This window comes from Salmo salar, chromosome 27 (genome assembly GCF_965601325.2).
Source record: "Salmo salar chromosome 27, fSalSal1, whole genome shotgun sequence".
Taxonomy (NCBI): Eukaryota; Metazoa; Chordata; class Actinopteri; order Salmoniformes; family Salmonidae; genus Salmo; species Salmo salar.
The window spans coordinates 22,767,501-22,788,362 of NC_138317.1; the positions used below are offsets into that span (position 1 = coordinate 22,767,501).

At 40.8% G+C, this 20,862-nt stretch overlaps 1 protein-coding gene across 10 annotated transcripts in view; it reads right to left on the reverse strand.

Moving 5' to 3' along the window:
• Nucleotides 1-8,578: 8,578 nt before the first annotated feature.
• The window catches only part of LOC106588669 (thyroid hormone receptor beta), a 145,382-nt gene continuing 133,098 nt past the window's right edge, over nucleotides 8,579-20,862 (reverse strand). For all 10 annotated transcript variants that reach the window (XM_014177883.3, XM_014177887.3, XM_014177886.3 and 7 more), the window contains 3 exons: nucleotides 20,103-20,249; nucleotides 19,149-19,407; nucleotides 8,579-14,384 (listed from right to left, as the gene is read on the reverse strand). In XM_014177883.3, the coding sequence (XP_014033358.1) occupies nucleotides 14,143-14,384; nucleotides 19,149-19,407; nucleotides 20,103-20,249 (648 nt within the window). In that variant the 3' untranslated portion in view covers nucleotides 8,579-14,142. The remainder of the gene's footprint in view (nucleotides 14,385-19,148; nucleotides 19,408-20,102; nucleotides 20,250-20,862) is intronic.

Genomic DNA, 20,862 nt, shown 5'->3' on the forward strand with positions numbered 1-20,862 from the left:
GATTGTCATTTCCTTTTATCATTAACATCAAGAGACTAAGGGCTGTAGTCAATTGAGATGCAGGCATTCCATATGATAATGTCCATTATGCTGTTGATTGATCAATGATTTCAAACCCTTCGTTTCTCTCTCCTTCCAGCTCGCCTGCTCTTCATCCTTCATCATCCTCCGTGCTTCTGTTCTGTCAGTCGTGTGCATCGCTGACCTACCCTGTGGTCTGTTAGTCTCTGTTTTCTCTCTGAAAGCATTGCATTATACATATATTATTTATATATAGAAATCTATCTGTATACAGTGTTATTTGTTTTTAGCAGGCTTTCCCACTGTCAAGGCATGATTAGCCCACTGAGAACCAATATCATAGGCAACAATTACTCAGGTTAAATCTCACTGCTATTTAAAACTCTGCTTGACAAGGTTGAGTCCTTCACAGATCCAGTTCCATTGACTTCTACTTGAAGAGCTTAATTCTTAGAACTTGTTTTCAGGACACACACACACTCAATCAGTATTTAATTTAAAAATAGTTGGGGATTTGGCCACAATCAGCAGCGAGAGAAAGACATTAGCGGAAACATTGAGATACTGTAACCTAAATGGTGATATTCCAAGTAGGTATTACTACCATAGATTTAGATGGTTACATACCTATGTCTATACTGAACAAAATATAAATGCAACATGTAAAGTGTTGGTCCCATGTTTCATTAGCTGAAATAAAATATCCCAGAAATGTTCCATATGCACAAAAAGCTTATTTCTCTCATTTTGTGCACAGATATGTTTACATCCCTGTTAGTGAGCATTTCTCCTATGCCAAGATAATCCATCCACCTGACAGGTGTGGCATATTAAACAGCATGATCATTACACAGGTGCACCTTGTGCGGGGGACAAAACAACACAAAAAATTTGCAGTTTTGTGTCACAACACAATGCCACAGATGTCTCAAGTTTTGAGGGAGCGTGCAATTGGCATGCTGTGTCTGCAGGAATGTCCACCAGATTTGTCAGAGAAAGGGATGCTAATTTCTCTACCATAAGTCACCTCCAACGTTGCTTTAGAGAATTTGGTAGTATGTCAATACGGCCTCACAACTCCAGACCATGTGTTACCACGCCAGCCCAGGACCTCCACATCCGGCCTCCACATCCGGCTTCTTCACCTGCGGGATCGTTTGAGATCAGCCACCTGTACAGCTGATGAAACTGGGTTTGCACAACCTGAAGAATTTCTGCACAATCTGTCAGAAACCATCTTGGGGAAGCTCACCTGTGTGCTCGTTGTCCTCACCAGGGTCTTGACCTGACTGCAGTTTGGCGTCGGAACCGACTTCAGTGGGCAAATGCTCACCTTTGATGGCACTGGCACGCTGGAGAAGTGTCCTCTTCATGGATGAATCCTGGTTTCAACTGTACCGGGCAGACGGCGTGTATGGCGTTGTGTGGGCGAGCGGTTTGCTGAAGTCAACGTTGTGAACAGAGTGTCCCATGGTGGCGGTGGGGTTATGGTATGGGCAGGCATAAGCTACAGACAATGAACATAATTGCATTTTATCAACGTCAATATGAATGCACAGAGATACCGTGACGAGATCCTGAGGCCCTTTGTCGTGCCATTCAGCCACCACCATCACCTCATGTTTCAGAATAATAATGCACGGCCGGACCCATGTCACAAGGATCTGTACACAATTCCTGGAAGCTGAAAATGTCCCAGTTCTTCCATGGCCTGCATACTCACCAGACATTTCACCCATTGGGCATGTTTGGGATGCTATGGATAAACGTGTATGACAGCATGTTCCAGTTTCCGCCAATAACCAGCAAATTCGCAAAGGAGTGGGACACAAGGCCACAATCAACAGCCTGATCAACTCTATGTGAAGGAGATGTGTTGCGCTGCAAGAGGGAAATGGTGGTCACATCAGATACTGACTGGTTTTCTGGTCCACGCCCCTACCTTTTTTTAAAGGTATCTGTGACCCAACATATGCATATCTGTAATCCCAGTCATGTGAAATCCATAGATTAGGGCCTAATTTATGTATTTCAATAAACTGATTTCCTTATATGAACTGAATTCAGTAATATTTTTGAAATTGTTGCTTGTGCTGTTTATATTTTTGTTCAGTCTAGTTACATTCTAGTATGGTCCTCTGGACCTTCATGGCCTCATACTTCAAACTATTATGCAAAACAAATGTAAAACCCTACTTCCCATTCGTGCACAATAGGTTGTGTAACAACACCGGTACAGTGCATTTGGAAAGTATTCAGATCCCTTGACTTTTTCCACATTTTGTTACGTTACAGCCTTGTTCTAAAATGTATTCAATTTTTTATTTTCCTCATCAATCTACACACAATACCTCATAATGACAAAGCAAAAACTGTTTTTTAGAAAATGTTGCTAATTTATAAAATATAAAAACCTGAAATATAACATTTACATAAGTATTCAGACCCTTTACTCAGTACTTTGTTGAAGCACCGTTGGCAGCGATTACAGTCTTCTTGTGTATGACGCTACAAGCTTGGCACACCTGTATTTGGGGAGTTTCTCCCATTCTTCTCTGCAGATCCTCTCAAGCTCTGTCAGGTTGGATGGGGAGCGTTGTTGCACAGCTAATATCAGGTCTCTCCAGAGATGCTCGATCGCGTTCAAGTCTGGGCTCTGGCTGGGCCATTCAGAGACTTTTCCCGAAACCACTCCTGCATTGTCTTGGTTGTGTGGTTAGTGTCGTTGTCCAGTTGGAAGGTAAACTTTTGCCCCAGTCTGAGGTCCTGAGCGCTCTGGAGCAGGTTTTCATCAAGGATCTCTCTGTACTTTGCTTCGTTCATCTTTGCCTTGATCCTGACTAGTCTCTCAGTCCCTGCCACTGAAAAATATCCCCACAACATGATGCTGCCACCACCATGCTTCACTGTAGGGATGGTGCCAGGTTCCCTCCAGACGTGACGCTTGGCATTCAGGCCAAAGAGTTCAATCTTGGTTTCATCAGATCAGAGAATCTTGTTTCTCATGGTTTGAGAATCTGTAGTTGCCTTTTGGCAAACTCTAAGCGGGCTGTCATGTACCTTTTACTGAGGAGTAGCTTCTGTCTGGCCACACTACCATAAAGGCCTGATTGTCCTTCTGGAAGGTTCTCAAATCTCCACAGAGGAACTCTGGAGCTCTGTCAGAGTAACCATCGGGTTCTTGGTCACCTCCCTGACCAAGGCCCTTCTCCCCTGATTGCTCAGTTTGGCTGGGCAGCCAGCTCTAGGAAGAGTCTTGGTGGTTAAGAATGATGGAGGCTACTTTGTTCTTGGGGCCCTTCAATGCTGCAGAGATTTTTTGGTAACCTTCCCCAGATCTGTGCTGAGACACAATCATGTCTCGGAGCTCTACAGACAATTCTTTCAACCACATGGCTTGGTTATTGCTCTGACATGCACTGTCAACTGTGGGACCTTATATAGACAGGTGTGTGCCTTTCCAAATCATTTCCAATCAATTGAATTTACCACAGTTGGACTCCAATCAAGTTCTAGAAGCATCTCAAGGATGATCAATGGAAACAGGATGCACCTGAGCTCAACTTTGAGTCTCATAGCAAAGATTCTGAATACTTATGTAAATAAGGTATTTCTGTTTTTTTTTTTTATACATTTGCAAAAATGTCGTTTGTGGTGGCTAATGTCGTTTGTGGTGGCTAATGTCGTTTGTGGTGGCTAATTTCTGCATTACCAAATGAGGAGAGTTACAAACTTCACACACCAGTCAGAGTTATACTTAAACCTACATCTTTAATAATTAAGATGCTTTTGCAAAAGCACTTGACTTTCAATGATGCGCTTTCTCTAATGAACCATTGAAAAGTGACTACACAAAAGTACAAAGAGCTTTTATAGCCAAGATGCACCCCTTCAACGTACATGACGAACCACAGATCTTAGGAACAGTTCACAAAGGTTATGTTTTGTATGAAAGATATCTATAAAACATAGCAGACAGCAACTGCTGTATCAACAGTGTTCATTGTATAGACCAGTGTCTGGCCCTCCTACCCCAAACTGGATCCGTCTCTCCCTGGTACGGATAGAACAGAACCATTAGCTCGTCCAATGGAATGCTCTTTAGGCGTTATTATTAAAAGACATAGTAAATCTCCTCTGTCAGTGCTATCTCATAGAGGCCCATCCTCAGTAAAACACACACACACACACACACACATATGTAGACAATGTTCCATTCTGTCCTCTTCCCTTTCTAATATTCTGCATAGCACCAAAGTCCAAAGGGATACATTCTAATGACAAGTATCTCACATAAGCATATTATGCAAATAAAACATTTAATTATCTATGTTACCCAACTAATTCTGATTCATCCGCCACACGTTATAGGGTATTGTGTGTAGATTGCTGAGGAAAAACATGTATTTAATCCATTTAAGAAAAAGGCTGTAACTTCACAAAATGTAGAAAAAGTCAAGGGGTCTGAATACTTTCTGATGGCACAAACCTGTAGGCACATACAAAACGTCTTGCTTTTGAATAACAGTTCTACTTGATGCCAATGTTAAGCAAGCATTTTCCCAAAAGTATTCAAGTGCTCAATAATACAAAACTTTGCATCCCATTAGCTAGGTTTCCATCCAATTTGCAACAGATTTTCATGCTTATATTCTAAAATCTGCATAAAACAATATGTCCATTTTCCCATCAGAGATGTTTCTATCAAATTGACTTGTTGCGGATTAGAGTCTGTGCATGATGAGGTAGTGCACATTACAATAACTTTTGCGGTTAAATTCCCATGTCCCAGGATAAAAAAAATACAAGTTAAATGGGTTTCCATCGCATTTTCAACTCTGCTGATGGTTTTGTCACAAAAAAAGTTACGTTATGTAGCAAATGTGCCCACTCTGGTATTGGCACGTGCGCTTTAGCCAACAGCTCGCAGACAGTGCTGGTAAAATCTACATGACATTATTATCGAGTATTTGTATTTGTCAAATGGCAGTCATGCGTTGATCATCATGTCTCCAGAATAAGACCCTCGACATTTATTGGAAAGGAGCATCAAGATCACCTTTCACCTTCACCACCCTTTGAAGTTCATCATTTATTTAATCTGTAGCCTAATAAACTGCTCGCTTTCCCCAAATCGTAGTGGGAAGACGATACGTCATCGCGTGATAGTTATTATATCAATATTTGCACATTAATAGCGTTTCCACCGACATTTCTCGCATAATGCATTTTACTGACATGAAAAGATCACACCATGTCTAGCATATTTTGTTTTGTTGTCATTTGGGAAATTTGCTCTTTCCCTTCGGCCTGTCTTGATATTTTTTATTGGACATGTAGCCCACTTTACTCACATAGAAAGGTTGGATGGAAACCTGGTTATTGTTATAAAAAGGAATCACTTTGTATTGCATTTATCTATTGATAGCAATTCTTACATTTAATTTACTTGCAGTTAGCTTTTAATCTTTATTTTTAACAATTCAAGTACAAAATCTAATTCCTGAATTTAATGTAATTAATAACTGACTGTAGCTAGGATTCCATCCAACAGATTTTCATATGAATATTCTAGAATCCACATAAATATGAGCATTTCCCCACCAGTGGTATGTTTATACCAAATTAACTTGTTACAAATCAAAATACGTGCGTGATGACGTGTAAACACAAAGTGAACTTTTTCGCGTAAATTTTCATGTACCAAATACAAATCTAAAGGCCAGTGTGTTTCCATAGCATTTCAACTCTACTGATTGTCACAAAAACTGTTACGTTAACTTGCAGATGTGCCTACTCTGGTCTTTGTACCTTCGCTGTAGCCAACAGTTTGCAGTTAAAGTGCGGGTAGGCTGTGCAGGTGGTCTAATCTACACGATGAGAATGTTATGGATAACAACAATAATATTTGTATTTGTCAAACAGCAGTGAAGCATCGATCATCATGTCATTAGAATAAGACCCTCGATATGGAAAGCAGAATTAAGAAGATGAACCACTGACCTTGTACTTTCACCACCCTTTGAAGTTCATCATCATTTATTTTATCTGTAGCCTGAAATAAACTGCATGGCTTCCCGTGTCCTCGTTTTTTATAGATTATTATTATTATTTTTTTTTTCCCGAAGTCGTAGTGGGAGGACCACACACCATATCATCTCGTGACTCTTGGGTATTATATTACTTCGATATTTTCACGTAAAGGCGTTTCCATAGCCATTTTCCGCATAATTAATTTTAGAGACACAAAAAGATCCCACCATGAACAAATACACCGAACCTTCCTATTTCCATATTTTTTTTTTTTATATGGTATGACTTGACTGGATGGAAACGTGCTTACTAATTATGCTAAAATGACGCCATCATCCGTGGGCCTGGTACAACCTTCAACCAGCAGAGAGAAGTGTTGCTCTTTTAACCAACCGTTGACATAAGAGTTGTTTATGCACATCAGATACAAGGTCAATCTTTGATCCTGTAGCTGTCTGTGTCTGTCCCTTTATAGAAGATTAACCACTGATCAAAATGTAGCTTTATTTAATATTACTTCAACATAATGACTTTGTAATTGATGTTGCTCAAATAAAAAGGTGGTATTTTTGGTGTGAATTTAAAAGGAGGAATGTTCACCGTGATTCCATTAACTGAACCCTGACATTTGAAAACACAGCAGCAGCTTTCTCTCTCTTTCTCCCTCCCTCTCTCTCCCTCCCTCTCCCTATCTATCTCCCCCCTCTCTCTTTCTCCCTCCCTCTCTCTCCCTCCCTCTCCCTATCTATCTCCCCCTCTCTCTTTCTCTCTTCTCTCTTTCTCCCTCCCTCTCTCTTTCTCTCTCCCTCCCTCTCCCTATCTCCCCTCTCTCTTTCTCCCCTCTCTCTTTCTCCCTCCCTCTCTCTTTCTCCCTCCCTCTATCTATCTCCCCCCTCTCTCTTTCTCCCTCCCTCTCTCTTTCTCCCTCCCTCTCTCTCCCTCCCTCTCCCTATCTATCTCCCCCCTCTCTCTTTCTCCCCTCTCTCTTTCTCCCTCCCTCTCTCTTTCTCTCTCCCTCTCCCCCTCTCCCCTCTCCCTCTCTCTGTGTGCCACAGTCACATGTTGTTCACTTTTCCACTTGACCTAATTGGGTCATATTGTTTAATTTCAAATAGACAAAAACAGCCTCCATTCTGTAATTCAATAGGAGTGAGTCTATAAAAAAAGAAGGGAATTTTGATTTTTTTTAGGGTTAGTCTGTTCTGGTTTGTCTGAGGATTACTGCTATGAATAGAAATATCCAGGTAGAGTGATTAAATAGAGTCTAAATAAATGTCAGAGAGGGCAAACAAATCATATTACACACAAATGCACACAGTATACATGCACTCACACATATTTATGTCGTTTGCATGTATTAATTGTATTTTTAGGATTATCTACACTTTCCCATGTGAAACATTGAATAACCTCTGACCTTTTTGAAATGGCTGAGATGATGAAAGTTATGACCCCTATCAAATCTGGGCTTGGTCTGAATCAACCTTAGGTTTAATACTGACCAAGGAAAAGCACTGAATTAATGATGGTTTTGAAAAGGGCAAAAAAAAAGCCTGAAAAACAAGAACCCTGGGGCCTTGGCAATGTGTACAGGTGTAAGATCTTAATTTGATCCCCTGTTGTTGCAGGAAATGTCCTGCAGAACAGGAAATGCAAACTTTTACTGTATTCAAGGTTTAAAAAAAGCTTCTAAAGTTTGTTATTTCCACTTTAAAATGTCAGAATTGATTTGCCCGAACCAAAAATGTATCAATCCCTACAAAAATGTCCATTAATTATAATTCCTGCTGTGAGAAACGGATCAAATTAAGATCCCACACCTGTAGCACTTCAGTTTAATTCTAGAGAGAGGCTTTTAGGGGCTATGACCCTTTCATGGATGGTGGTGCGTTTGCACAATTTTCACATTGACTCATAAACTGAATTATCATTAAACATTATCTTCACTACAATATCATGATCAGTATATGATAGATCTGACTTTCGAAAACGTAATACAAGGATTGTGTGTTATGGGTTTCGGTTTCTCTGTGTATTTCGAGGTTGGTTAGCGTGTTAGCTGAGGCGCACACTGATTGGAGTCACCTCGTTGGTCAGTATGTGTTACACCTGCACTGGCAAGTCATCCAGTTAGTCAGGATGTGTTTCACCTGTGCTGGCCCAGTGCATCAGCTGGAGAGAAATTGGGAAAGCTACACCTCACGTTAGCGCTTCTACTTTAGTTAGCCAGGAAGAAGCCAGAGTTTTGTGTTATCCCGTGTTTGTTTTGCTCCGTATTCGTTTTACTCCATATCCTAAATTGGTGTGTTTTTCCCCGTTAGTTTGTCTTTTCTGAGGTCAATTTAGTGGGCACTCATGGTGTGTGTCTTTTTGAAACCCCTTTTTGGTTGCTTGCCGTCTTTCAGAACCCCTTTTTGTTTTGGTTGTCTTAGTGATTTTGTTAGTTTCCTTTCATGAGTGATGACATTTTGAGGTTGTCCTTTGGGAATGTGTGACATTTTACAAACAATAAAAACACTTCACATCATTTTCTCAAAACCATCTTTATTCTCAACATCCAATTCACATTAAGTGCGAACATCGTCATAATCATGAGAATCCAAATTCATAATTATTATCTCTATTTTTTTGGTGCAACTTGTCTTTTCTTCCAGGGCACCCAATTCAAAGCACTCTGTCCAAAACATGTCATATTCAGACTCATTCTCATTCAATTACACTTACATCACACACTATAATTTCACTCTCTCCAAAGACTTGTCGTCCAATATTCCGGATTTCATTGATAAATGTTTACTACCTCATGAACAACAAATTGTTGGTATTTGTCTGCTTAAACAATAAGACATGAAAACACAAATAAATCATTCTGGGTTATTATTTTAACAGTGAGTGGATTTGCTTGGCTGATGCTAGTGATGCTGTCAGAAATGGAGCTGGTCTTGCATTAATAATGTCTTTATTCAAATTGTCCAGCCCAACTTTGCAGTATGTATTGTTTTTCCCCCTGACAGTATATATAGAGTTCAGAGGAGGCTGGTGAGGGGAGGACAGTTCATAATAATGAATGGAATGGAGTAAATGGAATGGCATCAAAAACATTGAAACCAGATGTTTGATGTGTTTGAGACCATTCCATTGATTCTGTTCCAGCCATTACTATGAGCCTGTCTTCCCCATTTAACATGCCACCAGCCACCACTGATAGAGTTCCATACATTAACCAACTGATATTTTGTCAAGGTGAAACTAACACTGTAATCTGTCTATGAATCTTATAGTTCATGATGTTCACATAGTTATATCTAAAGAAATGTAAAACAGTATGTCGTTGTGGTTTGCAAATGAAATTGAGGGAAAGATTGTTTTTCCCTGTTATTTACGTAAAACAGTAACATTTTCATAATATGCATACAATATCTGTAAAAAATGATGCAGTCTGAAAATATACATCCTTTTATCCTCTATAGTACTGTAAAATAGCTTCTTTTCTATTGGTGCAACATTTGTTGTTATTGGTTTGTAACTGAGTTAAGAGTGACCACTCTTACGAGAGATAATACCACACTGGCGCTTTAAGAAGTATCTTATGGAATAAGGTGACATTCGGCAGAGTGCATGTTTGAGATTGACTACAGATGACTACAAATCACTTTGCATCCCAAATAACTACTCATTCTGTGATCAAGATTAGCCATTCTGTGGAGTCATTGCCTTTTTCAAACGGATAGCATCAAATATGCTGATTGTCACGACTCATTCTAGGGCCACTGACTTAGCCCATGTCCCGGTTCAACTTGTGAACCAGGAAGTAATTGGACCCTGCGCCACTTCCTGTTTACAATTTCCCATCTGTTTCTCTCTGATTGTCTGTGCATTGATAACTGTGCAGTTTGTGTGAGTTGTGAGGTCCTAGTCATTCAAACACTGCAAAGTCTATTGCTTTATGAAAGGCATCACATTTACAGAGAAAACACAAGCTGCTTTGAGGAGTAGTTTGAAGCTTGAATAGTAATGCATGTATTTTTACACAAAGCAGAATTTTTTTTTGCAAACAAACCACAATATCATATTTTTTCCCCCCAAGAAAAATACAACCAAAATAAAGAGGAAAAATGAGCTGAAGAGTTTTTCAATCTGTCAGCTTTTTCTCTGTACCTTTTTCTCTGTACCTTTGATTTATTGTTATTGTTTTTATTAAAGTCACATGGCAGCTAGGGGTGTAATGGTTCACCAAACCCATGGTTCAGTTGGTATTGTGGTTTTGGGATCACGATTCGGTTCGGTTTTGGTACAGCGGGAAAATGAAATGCCAACAGTTTTTGTAGTAAATGTTTGTTTATTTAAGAAAATTTAAAGTGTTGGTATTCCTGAATCCATATATGATCATGAGTCATATAACGCCTGATGAGAGCACTGTCAGGAATAACAAACACTTTGTATTGCCTTAAATGAAAACACGCGATTACTCATCAACAACAACACTAAAATAAAGTGCAATATGCGTATGAAATCAATATGCAAACATGGCTCAGACATTGTATTTAGTGTTTTCTTAAAGAGAAAAAGATGCACACTTGTGTGACTCTCATAAAGGGAGCGTGTCTGTAGCAGGGTACTTCTCATTTCTAACTCCGGGGTAATGTTATAGCCTCTCTGTAGCACTGGAGGTCCATCCATCTGTAGTAAGCGCAGTACAGGATGCACTTGCCAATTCATTGACATCTTCGGCTTTAGCTTGCTTATATAAAGTGGATACTACCCGTTTGAGATTTAAATGTTGATTACAGGGTGCACATAGGCTCTAGTTGTTTTAATGGAAAAGCCTGAAATGTTTCTTCAGCTCATATTTACTCAAGAGGCATACCATGCAGTTCATGGCATTGCCTATAGGCCTAGTGTTTCATTGTTTTAATATATTTATTTGGGTTCACAATGCGGACCGAACCGTGGTCCCCGTACCGATTCGATACGAATACGTGTACCGTTACACCCCGAGTGGCGGCGATTCTCTCCTCTGTGGTCAACATAGGAAGGGTTTGACCCCCAGACTCCGCCCACATGTCATTCATACAGGCATGAATCAGCCAATAAGCAAGTATCATAGAACCAACCAGTCCTTATAGGAGGGAGCATCATCACCATCATCACATACAGTAACTCATATGTTGAGAATATAATATAACACATGAACATCAATAAGTCAATAGTTCCCATGGGATCTTGTGAGACATCAGGAGGAGGTTCTGCCTGCATCACAGCTCACAGTGTCTTTCTGGTCTGTCCATCTGCTCTGTCCGTCTGCAGCTCAGGAACTACACTATTTCAATAACGTTCTGTTTCATGACGCGCTTCTACACTCTACAGCTTGAATGAGAGCCATAAGCATGTTCTAGAAGAATGCTCTAAAAGAAGTCACTGATAGCCAATCAGGTCAGGTTAGAACATATATCCTGGTTCATGAGAAACGATCCAATACGGTTGAACGAATTAGCAATATGTTTGGCACCGCAAGAGTAGCATCATTCAAAAAAGAGATAGTTATAGAACGGCTTCAGTCTTTTTCTGACTTCATGTCAAAGTGTGCTTTTATATCTTTCCTGATCGTTTAGGTTTAATGGAGAAGAGGAGAAACAAGACTTCTTTTAGCCAGCTGTTTCTCTGTGGATGAGTTGTATAGTGTTGTGCCTTAACATTGTTTAGAAATGTGACTGGGTCTACTCATGTGGGAGCTTGTGGTGGGAATCATAGAAATATAATTAGAATAAGAATAGCTGCAGGTCCACCCATCCCATTACAGAACATTTACTTGAAAGGGAATGTCTGTTCTACTATTTCTATTTCTATGGCGTGAAAGATGTGAGCACAGTCAGGGTGTATTTGAATGTTGCAGAATGGTAGCACTGAGCAAATATAGATATACAGTTGAAGATGGAAATATACATACACCTTAGCCAAATACATTTAAACTCAGTTTTTCACAATTCCTGACATTTAATCCAAGTAAAAATTCCCTGTCTTAGGTCAGTTAGGATCACCACTTTATTTTAAGAATGTGAAATGTCAGAATAATAGTAGAGAGAATGATTTATTTCAGCTTTTATTTCTTTCATCACATTCCCAGTGGGTCAGAAGTTTACATACTCTTAATTAGTATTTGGTAGCATTGCCTTTACATTTTTTAACTTGGGTCAAAGTTTCGGGTAGCCTTCCACAAGCTTCCCACAATAAGTTGGGTGAATTTTGGCCCATTACTCCTGACAGAGCTGGTGTAACTGAGTCAGGTTTGTAGGCCTCCTTGCTCGCAAACGCTTTTTCAGTTCTGCCCACAATTTTTCTATAGTATTGAGGTCAGGGCTTTGTGATGACCACTCCAATACCTTGACTTTGTTGTCCTTAAGCCATTTTGCCACAACTTTGGATTTATGCTTGGGGTCATTGTGCATTTGGAAGACCCATTTGTGACCAAGCTTGAACTTCCTGACTGATGTCTTGAGATGTTGCTTCAATATATCCACATAATTTTCCTCCCTCATGATGCCATCTATTTTGTGAAGTGCACCAGTCCCTCCTGGAGCAAAGCACCCCCACAACATGATGCTGCCACCCCCATGCTTCACGGTTGGGATGGTGTTCTTCAGCTTGCAAGCCTCCCCCTTTTTCCTCCAAATATAACAATGGTCATTATGGCCAAACAGTTCCATTTTAGTTTTATCAGACCAGAGGACATTTCTCCAAAAAGTATGATCTTTGTCCCCATGTGCAGTTGCAACCCATAGTCTGTTTTTTTATGGCGGTTTTGGAGCAGTGGCTTCTTCCTTGCTGAGCGGCCTTTCAGGTTATCTCGATATAGGACTCGTTTACTGTGGATATAGATACTTTTGTACCTGTTTCCTCCAGCATCTTCACAAGGTCCTTTGCTGTTCTTCTGGGATTGATTTGCACTTTCGCACCAAAGTATGTTCATCTCTAGGAGACAGAATACGTCTCCTTCCTGAGCGGTATGACAGCTGCGTGGTCCCATGGTGTTTATACTTGCGTACTATTGTTTGTACAGTTGAACGTGGTACTTTCAGGCTTTTGGAAATTGCTCCCAAGGATGAACCAGACTTGTGGAGGTCTACAATTTGGCTGATTTCTTTTGATTTTCCCATGATGTCAAGCAAAGAGGCACTGAGTTTGAAGGTAGGCCTTGAAATCCATCCACAGGTACACCTCCAATTGACTCAAATGATGTCAATTAGCCTATCAGAAGCTTATAAAGCCATGACATCATTTTCTGGAATTTTCCACGCTGTTTAAAGGCACAGTCAATTTAGTGTATGTAAACTTCTGACCCACTGGAATTGTGATACAGTGAATTATAAGTGAAATAATCTGTAAACAATTGCTGGAAAAGTTACTTGTGTCATGCACAAAACTATAGTTTGTTAACAAGAAATTTGTGGAGTGGTTGAAAAACGAGTTTTAATGACTCCAACCTAAGTGTATGTAAACTTCAGACTTCAACTGTAGCTCTCACAGAACACCAGCACCAGAAGGACACCTGTATGAAAGCTACTCCACATCCCTTGACTGGGGAAGTATCGTAGGAAGAGAATGCGAAAAGGAAGGGAATAATGCTGGTTAGCTAGTTTCTGCTGTCAGTCACTGACCTTCTCAGTGTTGGTGGAGTCAGCATTCGGTATTAAAATGGACTAAAATGAAACACTACACGTTGCATGGTTCGTATGACTGACTGAACGAGCACTGTCGACGGCAGCAATTAGACTGTACAATTAACACAAAAAACGTATAGAGAAGTAACTGAGAAGTGAAACATTTACAAAATAAAAAACAAAAACAAAATGCTATTCACATGTACCCGCATCGTAAGGGATGGTTCCATCCATAAGAACTAGGCTGAGAAGCTAGGCTACACCTAAGGTATGGAATGAAGTGACTCAGTAGTGCTAATGAGAGTTCCAACAACGTGTCCCAAGACGCCAAGAGCCACTCTGAGGCCCACTGTTGTAGCCCCCGCCAGGCGCCCACGCACACACACACTCCGACACACACCTCGGCAGGGTGTGTGGGCCCGTCTGTCCGTCAATCCTCAAAGACCTCCAGGAAGAGTGGGGGGAAGAGTTCGTTGGGGCACTCCACCTTCATATGCAGGAAGCGGGAGGCGTGGCACGCCCCGATCATCCGCAGGTCCGTCACCTTCATCAGCAGCTTGGGCCAGAATTGCGCCACCTTGTGTTTGCGGTAGTTGATGTAATGTTCAAAGGCCAGAAGGAACTCCTCCTGACAGCGCTCAATACGGTCCACGCTGGTCAGCCCCGGACGGTCTGGGGAGGGAGGGAGGGAGGGAGAGACAGAAAGGAAAAAAGGATGAATATGGATGAGTTTCATACTGTACTGTATATTACTACTGTCACGTAGATAGAACAATTCTATACTAATTCAACCCAAATCTACAAACACGATCTGACTGGAGATAGAGACTATAACTCGATACTAATATAATATGATATTAATTGGATATCCTGTAATCGGTCACTAGCTTGTTTCATTAGCACTACTGAGTCACTCCAGGGGTTGCATGTGTGATAGATTTACAGAACATCCGATTAATACAAGTATTGAGTTTTGAGTAAGTATGCTACAGAATTATTTGAACAAATACCAGATTGGCTCACATTTGCCATTGATTTCACAACTATAAAAGTCAATGCAGACGATCTGCGCTTGTGGATATAATAGGAGATCGATGGCTTCACAGAACAGAGTGGCATCGTTTTGGAGATGGAGGGAGGGAGATGTGTGGACACTGCACAAAGTTATTGATTTTGAACGTCAAACCCCCGGACGGCCATTGTAGTCTCATTATTAGATGGTTTCCTTTCCTAGGGTGGGCTCTGTAATCCCTTATAATCGCTACGTGAAAGATTGGCCTAATGGGTTTAAACAGACCTCTGGTGGAAGTTAACAGCAGTATTGACGTGTGACTGACTGTGGTTAATCACACATGAAAACAGGCCGGCACACACTGACTTACTGGCTTTACCGACTGTTTCATTGTTTACTGACTGTTTTGCTGCAGGTCTCACGGGGGGGCTGGCAGTTGGGTTTATGTGGTGGTAAAGCCACAGGAACTACAGGCTCTCTGCTAACAATTCATTGTATATGAATAAATATATTCACTGAGTGTACAAAACATTAGGCCTTTCTACTATTGAGTTGCACCCCGTTTTGCCCCCAGAACAGCCTCAATTCGTCGGGGCATGGACTCTACTGTACAAGGTGAGACAAGCGAACCAAAAGATGCTGGCCCATGTTGACTCCAATGCTTCCCACAGTTGTGTCAAGTTGGTTGGATGTCCTTTGGGTGGTGGACCACTCTTGATACACACGGGAAACTGTTGAGCTTCAAAAACCCAGCAGCGTTGCAGTTCTTGACAAACTCCACCCAGTGTGCCTGGTATTACCATAGCCTGTTCAAAGGCACTTACAGTACATTCAGAAAATATTTGACTTTTTCCACATTTTGTTACGTTACAGCCTTATTCTAAAATGGATTACATTAAAATGTTCCTCATCAATCTACACACAACACCCTATAATGACAAAGCAAAAACAGGTTTTTAGACATTTTTGCAAATGTATTAAAAATAAAAAGCTGAAATATCACAGTATTCAGACCCTTTACTCAGTACTTAGTTGAAGCACCTTTGGCAGCGATTACAGCCTCGAGCCTTTATAGGTATGATGCTGCAAGCTTGGCACACCTGTATTTGGGGAGTTTCTCCCACTCTTCTCTGCAGATCCTCTCAAGCTCTGTCAGGTTGGATGGGGAGCGTCGCTGCACAGCTATTTTCAGGTCTCTCCAGAGATGTTAGATTGGGTTCAAGTCCAGGCTCTTGTTGGGCCTCTTGTCCCGAAGCCACTCCTGCATTGTCTTGCAGTGTGCTTAGGGTCATTGTTCAGTTGGAAGGAGAACCTACGCCCCAGTCTGAGGTCCTGAAAGCTCTGGAGCAGGTTTTCATCGAGGATCTCTCTGTACTTTGCTCCGTTCATCTTTCCCTCGATCCTGACTAGTCTTCCTGTCCCTGGCCCTGAAAAACATTCCCACAGCATGATGCTGCCACCACCATGATTCACCATAGGGATGGTGCCAGGTTTCCTCCAGATGTGTTGCTTGGCATTCAGGCCAAAGAGTTCAATCTTGGTTTCATCAGACCAGAGAATCTTGTTTCTCAAAGTCTGATAGTCCTTTAACTCCAAGCGGGCTGTCATGTGCCTTTTACTGAGGAGTGGCTTCCATCTGGCCACTCTACCATAAAGGCCTGATCGGTGGAGTGCTGCAGAGATGGTTATCCTTCTGTTGTTTGTGGTTGAATCTGTGTCACAACAAGGGGGTTGAATACTTATTGACTCCACAGAGGAACACATGAGCTCTGTCAGAGTTAGCATCTGGCGGCCAGCTCTCAGAAGAGTATTGGTGGTTCCAAACATCTTCCATTTAAGAATGATGGAGGCCACTGTGTAGTTGGGGACCTTCAATGCTTCAGAAACGGACAATTCCTTTTTGCTCTGACATGCACTGTCAACTGTGGGACCTTATATAGACAAGTGTGTGCCTTTCCAAATCATGTCCATTCAATTGAATTCACCACAGGTGGACTTCAATCAAGTTGTAGAAACATCTCAAGGATGATCAATGGAAACGATGCACCTGAGCTCAATTTCTAGTCTCATAGCAAAGGGTCTGAATACTTATATAACTAAGGTATTTCTGTTTTTTTGTTTTTTCAAAGAAAATCAAAAAAATGGTTTTCACATTGTCATTATGGGGCATTGTGTGTAGATTGATGAGAATTATTTTTTTTCATACATTTTAGAATAAGGCTGTAACGTAACAAAATGTGCAAAAAGTCAAGGGTCTGAATACTTTCCGAATGTACTGTAAATAGTTTGTCTTTCCCATTCATCCTCTGAATGGCACACATACACAATCCATGTCTCTATTGTCTCAAGGCTTAAAACTCCTTCTTTAATCTGTCTCCTCCACTCCATCTACACTGATTTGAAGTGGATTTAACAAGTGACATCAATATGGGATCATAGCTTCACCTGGATTCACCTGATCAGTCTACAGTATCTCATGGAAAGCGCAGGTGTTCCTAATGTTTTATACACTCATTGTATATATTATACATATATATTTATTGTGTACAATTTAAGTGTATATCATAAAGAATACACATCTATAAGCACATCATATCACTAAAGCTACATGTGTGTTTATAGATGTGTAATGTAAGTTTCATAATATACCGTTGTCATGACGCTAGCCCTTTCAGTGAATTGGCTAGCAGAGATGTGAACACCCCCCCCCCCCCCCTCTTGTTAGGGGGAGGGGCAGTTTTACGGCTTTACAACCAGTCCTAATTCCCTTTTAGAGACTCTTGTCTCCCTGACCATGCCTTATGGGAGAGAGAGGGTCACAGTAGAACCAAGGAACTCTCCCGCCAAATTCTACTACATCCCAGAATTTGAGAATTGAACAATATCCATATTTTGGAGAATGTGTAAACGGTCGGTGGAGAAGCGAGATACGACCTGGTCCATTTTGTTTCATGTTTGTGACCTCATGAAAGACAATACAGCCACATTACCCTAACTCTGTTTATACAGGTTCCTCAGTTATGAGGCTTGCATCTAATTCTTGTATAAAATGAATGAGTAAAGATGAAACTATTTGCGAAATGATGTAATGTGATGTTAACCTTTAAAATGAGAGAATTGGCCTTCATTGTAAAGTTTAACTAAGTCAGTAGCCACGCCCAAGTGAATAGACATTGGTTGGAAATGATGAACCAACCCCTTTTCCACTTTTGAATAAAAGCCTCAGTGATGAAAAGTCACATCAGTTCCAAATACCGTGAGGACTTGTCCTCAAGTGTTTAGGGCTAATTCTAATTTAAACTCTACAGACCAGAAAACGTGAGAGCTTGCTCCACACGTGAAATGGTATGAACTCTGAACTATTGATCGCCTAAAGAAGAAGTGAGTACTAAACTAGCATTTATAGGACTGCAGCTGAACATATGCGCAAATCTAGTATGAGCACACTGACTGACGAGGAAGGATCTCCAAAGTGAGATGAACCTCTCAGACCACGTGAACCTCTCACACGACGACCCGGAAGAATCTACAAAGGACAATGGCGACCTCGACTGGGCAAACCAGAGCCTCACATCACCAGCTCAACTATCGAAGCCAGCTTCACGAAAATACAATGCATTGCTTTTCTGAATGAGCGATCGTTAGCGGCATATGTATTTATGTGAGAAAAGTTTCCCATGTTCGATAGAGACCCATGTTCCTTAGTCTTCCTTCCAAAAACCCCTTCTTTTCGCTCTGAATCTATTGTGTTATAACCAAACTGATTAGTTTAATCACGTAACAATAATTACATATAGAGAACTGATTTGATAAAACAACAGTCTTCACATTTAATGACAAGTCAGAGACACGACACCGTTAATGTAAATCCTCTTTACAGAATTACATACACACGGGACAGGGGTTAATATGGCGTGTTGTTCGACCAAATCTCTATCTGTTTGAACTCAGGGGCCTGCCGCTCTCTTTCTGTCTCACCCACAATGTATTCTACTTCCTATCTAATCTACTTTGAATGTACTTGTCATCATGCCAACTAGTTCAACATTGAAATGGCAGGTCATGCCAAATTAAAATGAACAACAACACGATATGGAATATTAAACAACACTCGTTTGAAAGTTTTGGAACACTCTTTAATAGATACGTTGAAATTCACCCAGTGTTTTAAAGGATTTCTTTGAAATAACTAGCTGTAAAAAAAGTGATATCTTCTATATTGTCAGCTTACAAGTGGGTAAAACTGCTGCTGGACTGTGGCCCCTCAGTTTCAATGGCCATGACCCCCTTGCCCTTTAAAACGCTTTTGGAAGGTGACAAAACCCATAAGCCTGCGTCTAGCGAAAACAAGGGGCCGGATGTCTGGTAGTGTGGTGACGCAACAGGTGTGTGTGTGGGCCGGCAAGCATGTCTCTTTCTCTCACCGGAGGACAGGAGGATGACGGTCTGTAGCAGAGCGACCTCAGAGTCGTCCAGGTGGAACGACGACAGCGACACTCCCAAATCAAAGATGGCGTCCGACACCACACCCAGGCCTCCGTTCTTCAGCTGGCCGCGGGTCACGGCCATCTCCCCGTTAAGTGTCAGCGTCTCGCTCTCTGGGTCGTAGCGAACGGCCGCCCGTAAAGACATGATCTCCATGCAGCAGCCTTTCAATAGGATAATCTGGTCTTCACAAGGCAGCTGGGAGGAGTGAGACAAACACAGAGAGCAAACATTGTTATTGATTTTTTATTGATTTATTTGCACACGAAAGATGAACGACTGATGTGATTGTAAGAATTAAAAGGAGCATGTGCAGTAGAGGTCAAAAGTCCAGAAATGATATTAGAAAATTTATGTTGACATATATTAGTAGTGTTAGCATTTATTACAAACTGAACTCTGTACATCGCATACTAAATGTTTTTTTTCCTTTGCTATTTTTTTAATGAATTTGAATTTCAGTTTTGTTTAAAATCTTTTTAATAATGTTGATTTTGTTTAGTTTACATGTTGAGACCATTTCTATTTCAGTTTTAGTATTAGTGAGTTATTTTTTTATATGAAAGAGAAGTAGAAATATAGCACTAAGCCAAAACATAATTTACACAATTTCTATTTAACTATAAACTAAATATTGAATTAATTTTACATTTAAAATGTTCTCTCATTTTAGTTTCTATTTGAGTAAAATTGCTTATGTTGAGTTTTAAACTTGAGTTTGTTTCCGTTTAAGTTATAGTGTTTTAGAACCAATATATTTATTGACATTCTCTATGATAAGCAGGAAATCAATCATATGAAAAGAGAACAAAAATATAAAACACACATCCCCAATAAATGTTGATAATATTTACATTTTAGTTTCAATAAAGGAAATAGCTTTGCTTACGTACCTCACAGAACATAGGCAGCTTTTTGGCAAAGTCCACCACTCGGGTAATGGCGGGGGTGATAATTTTTGTAAACTGACTGAAGGCTTCAATGTCCACTTTGCTCCCTTCAGGTGCATTTATGACCGGCGCTTGACCAATGTCCTCAGGCTGAAACGACAAGAGGTGGAGGGAGGACACGGCTCAGTGCATGTCCAACAGGGACAGACTACTAAAAGACTTTAAGACACAGGGTGCAACTGAAATAGGGTGCACCCTATATAGTGCAGTACTTTCGAGCATAGGGCACTGGTCAAAAGTAGTGTACTATCTATGGAGGAGGGTTCAATTCAGATGCAGCTAGAAAGATCAGACCAGACCACACAACACGGTCTCCTCTAGGCATGACAGGTCAACGAGTCAAACAGCACGACATGAAAACAAAGTGGACAGCGTTTCCACTGTGACCGTTGTTCAGGAGGGAAAAGGAGGAAAGTTTGAGGGAAACTTAAACAGGAGGGGATTCTCAAGAAAGTGCAAAGTGCAAGCCATTCATTTTCTCATCCTCAGTTGGCAGTGTCTTTGACTAGGGTTATCCACTGATACGGTATTATTATTTTTATAACATATTGAACTACTTTCCTTCTGACCAGAAGTGACATAAGAGTGACAGAGAGTAGAGCGAGCGCGTAAGCAAAGAGCCCAGATTGAGTTGAGTTGAGTAGCAGAGGACAAAGCACTGTGTACAGCACCCAGCTTCTGTTGGTTTGGTTTAAATCAATAT